Below are 2,996 nucleotides of genomic sequence, written 5' to 3' on the forward strand. Positions count from 1 at the left end.
TCATTACCCTTAATACCATTTGCTTTCTTTTAATACACCTCTATAGATCAGGCTGAATGTGGCCGTATATAGCATAATTCCAACTCCCTAATGAATGTGCAGTACTAGTAATTACTCTGCATTAGCCAATGTAGATAACCAGAAATTAAGATGTTCTCATACAAAATAATGAGGTTCATCCTCCTAGTCCTTTGAAATTTAAACATGGAGTCACTAACACTAATCATATTTCACCAAACAATATACCTTATTTATCAGTTACAATTTAGAATCTCTTATTCAATTGTTATTTAGAAAAGAGAAAAACAAATTATTTTCAAATGTTTTCCTAAGATGACTAACATGGAGCATAGGCTCTTATCTGAAAGGGTAATCTTAAAAAGCTATTAGTGCTAATTCAGCCATGAATCCTCATCATAATCAGCCTGCATGTAAAGGGGCTGCTGCTGATAATGCCTTTCATAATCATAATTAGGAACCCCATAGCTACTTCTAACATCCCTTCTTTCTCCATATGGATATGAGCTTCCAAAGAGATAATCTGCAGTTCCCTTCCACAGATCTCTGTTGCCTCCTTCATCTGCAGCACATTCTTGACCATCACATCTCCTTTTCTCACGAGAGATACAGGGCCAATAACCAAACAAACTTTCACAAAGATCCATGGCTTCCAAGCCATAACCACTTGGAGGAAGTTGGGAAGGCACTGAATTGTCGTATTGGTTACCATGCTCTTCAGCTGCAGCTGCTCCATTTCCGTATCCACTTCCATAGCCAGCCCGCGGATAGTAATCATCGCTTGCATTTCCCAGACCTTTTTCACCTTGATAAGGCTCCTCTTTGTGGCTGTCATGATCTTTGTCACTGCCACCATGTAATTGCAGCTCTTCTTCATTCTGCAGGGACTGTTCTGTTCCATGGCTAGGTTTCAGTGCTTGCCCATCAATTTCCTCTTTCTCGCTAGGCAGTGTGATGGAACCAAGAGTGACACCATCTGCAAACAAGGCATTTGGATCTGTCGTTGTTCGGGGATAACAAATTTCATCCGAAGCAGGGAGGGGCTTGCCATAGGTTTGAGCAATATCATAACCACCACTATAAGGTGCTGGATCATAATCTTCAAATTCAGGTACATTAAACTCCACTGTAGAGTATGAAATCACAAAATGAGTATGAGGAGATTTGTAACCGCCACTGTAAGGATCATACTCAATAGATCTGGGTTCACTGAAAGTGGAGGTAGAGTATGCAATTGATGATGTAGAATGAGGAGGGTTAAAAGCACCATAATGGGGGATTGAATTATGCTCAAAGAACTGGTGGCTGCTGGAGTCATAGCTAGAATAGGCCATGAAATCATGTGTTTGAGCTGAATCATAGCCAGAACCATAAGGGGTTTGATTGTACTGATAAACAAGATCATCCTCGTAATAGCTGGAGCTGTAGTAGGCCATTCTGATTCTCTGAATCAATCAAAAGCTTGAAAATTTTTGCAGTAGCTAACTCTTGGCCGCGTCAATGTTGGTGAAAATGAACTTCATGAAGAAAGAGGACATGACACCTTATCCTCTTAACAGTAACAATGAATATGAAAATAATTTTTCTTCATAATTGAATGCACACTATTGGTACAAAAAGCTTATCTAGGTACCCACCCACCTATCGATTCCAACCATACAGGCTCTCTCACATTTAACAGCCAATGCTTGAAGTTCTACAAGTTGTGGCCCACCTCTTGGCCTTTAGTCTAAAGAGTGGACAAGCATTTCAAAGTCACATGATGGAAGATACGTTTGCTTTTGGGAGCACTACATCCCAAAATGGATTGAGATGCGACTGGAAACGAATCCTGAGAAATTTCGCTTATTAAAATTCTATATTTCATAATGGTTGCTTAAAAAGATTGCTAAGAGTGGTCTCTTGAAGATTTGTGGCAGGGTCCTAGTATTTGTGGGTTAATCAAACCGATAACTTTGTACCATTGTATGGTGCTCCGACTCTTTGGCCCTATGATCGTTAGGTGGCCAGCCATTTGGTCAGATTCCGTTTGTGAAAGATGTAGGATCCCAAAGAAAAAGAGAGAACATGTTTATTTTGCTTAAAGCAAACTTTTTGGGAAAGGAAGTGTGGGACGTTATCAGAAAGCTAGATTCCTGCATGCTTCGTGAAGATCCCCAAATGAGCTTTGGTTATAGAGCCAGTGCAAGTTGAATGTGGTCCAATTAGAGCGTTCACATTATATTCTCTATAAAATTTCTTATAATTTAACTAAAAATCTTACTCCCTGATTTTTTTTTTTTAATTTTATTCATCTTTTAAAACCCTCCTAGATCTCATTCTCCATCCCTATCTCTATTCTATTAAATAATATTTCTCTATTATTTTTTTCTCTTACTTCAATTTACGATCTTAACTAGTAACTCTTTCGTCTTATTATCCTATTTTCAAATATTACATTCTACTAAATACTTATATGATTTTGACTACCGGATACAATATTATTTTTCAAACCGAAATCTATATTATAAAAATAGTAATTTTTTTTTAATATGTACATTTTCTAACGTGATAGTATTTTTTAATATTTACTATTTATTAGTTTCTCTAATAGTAATACTTAGTCACATATTGATGATAAAAATTTTTGTCATTTCTGTAATGGTAACATTTTTTCTCCTTTCTCTAACGGTAAGATTTTGAAGACTTTCACCAAAGGTAACATTTTGAACTCTTACCTCCAACAGTAACATTCTGTCTTTTCTCTAACAGTAACTTTTTTTGTCGAGTCTCAAACGGTATCATTTTTGTCCTATATATAACAGTAATTTTTTTCTCTATAAATACGCATTTTGCTTTCATTCACATTCTCACAAACTCAAGTCTCATTTGATCTAAAGAACCGAAATTCAACAGTTTCCCATGATCTCTCACTCCCTTCATCAAATGACTCGTATCTTTTTTTTGCAAATTACTCACATACTTATCCTTAGAAGATG

The 2,996-nt window shown here is 36.6% G+C and overlaps 1 protein-coding gene across 1 annotated transcript; it reads right to left on the bottom strand.

Moving 5' to 3' along the window:
• Positions 1-210: 210 nt before the first annotated feature.
• Positions 211-1,670, bottom strand: LOC121266142 (uncharacterized protein At5g39570). The gene has a single exon (XM_041169877.1). The coding sequence runs from the start codon at positions 1,452-1,454 to the stop codon at positions 393-395; it is 1,062 nt and encodes a 353-aa protein (XP_041025811.1). The 5' UTR covers positions 1,455-1,670; the 3' UTR covers positions 211-392.
• Positions 1,671-2,996: the final 1,326 nt, after the last annotated feature.

This window comes from Juglans microcarpa x Juglans regia, chromosome 5D, assembly GCF_004785595.1.
Source record: "Juglans microcarpa x Juglans regia isolate MS1-56 chromosome 5D, Jm3101_v1.0, whole genome shotgun sequence".
In the NCBI taxonomy this organism is placed as follows: Eukaryota; Viridiplantae; Streptophyta; class Magnoliopsida; order Fagales; family Juglandaceae; genus Juglans; species Juglans microcarpa x Juglans regia.

Bases quoted from the DNA above. Each gene is read 5' to 3' on its own strand.
- LOC121266142 (XM_041169877.1), bottom strand. From the start codon at position 1,454: ATGGCCTACTACAGCTCCAGCTATTACGAGGATGATCTTGTTTATCAG.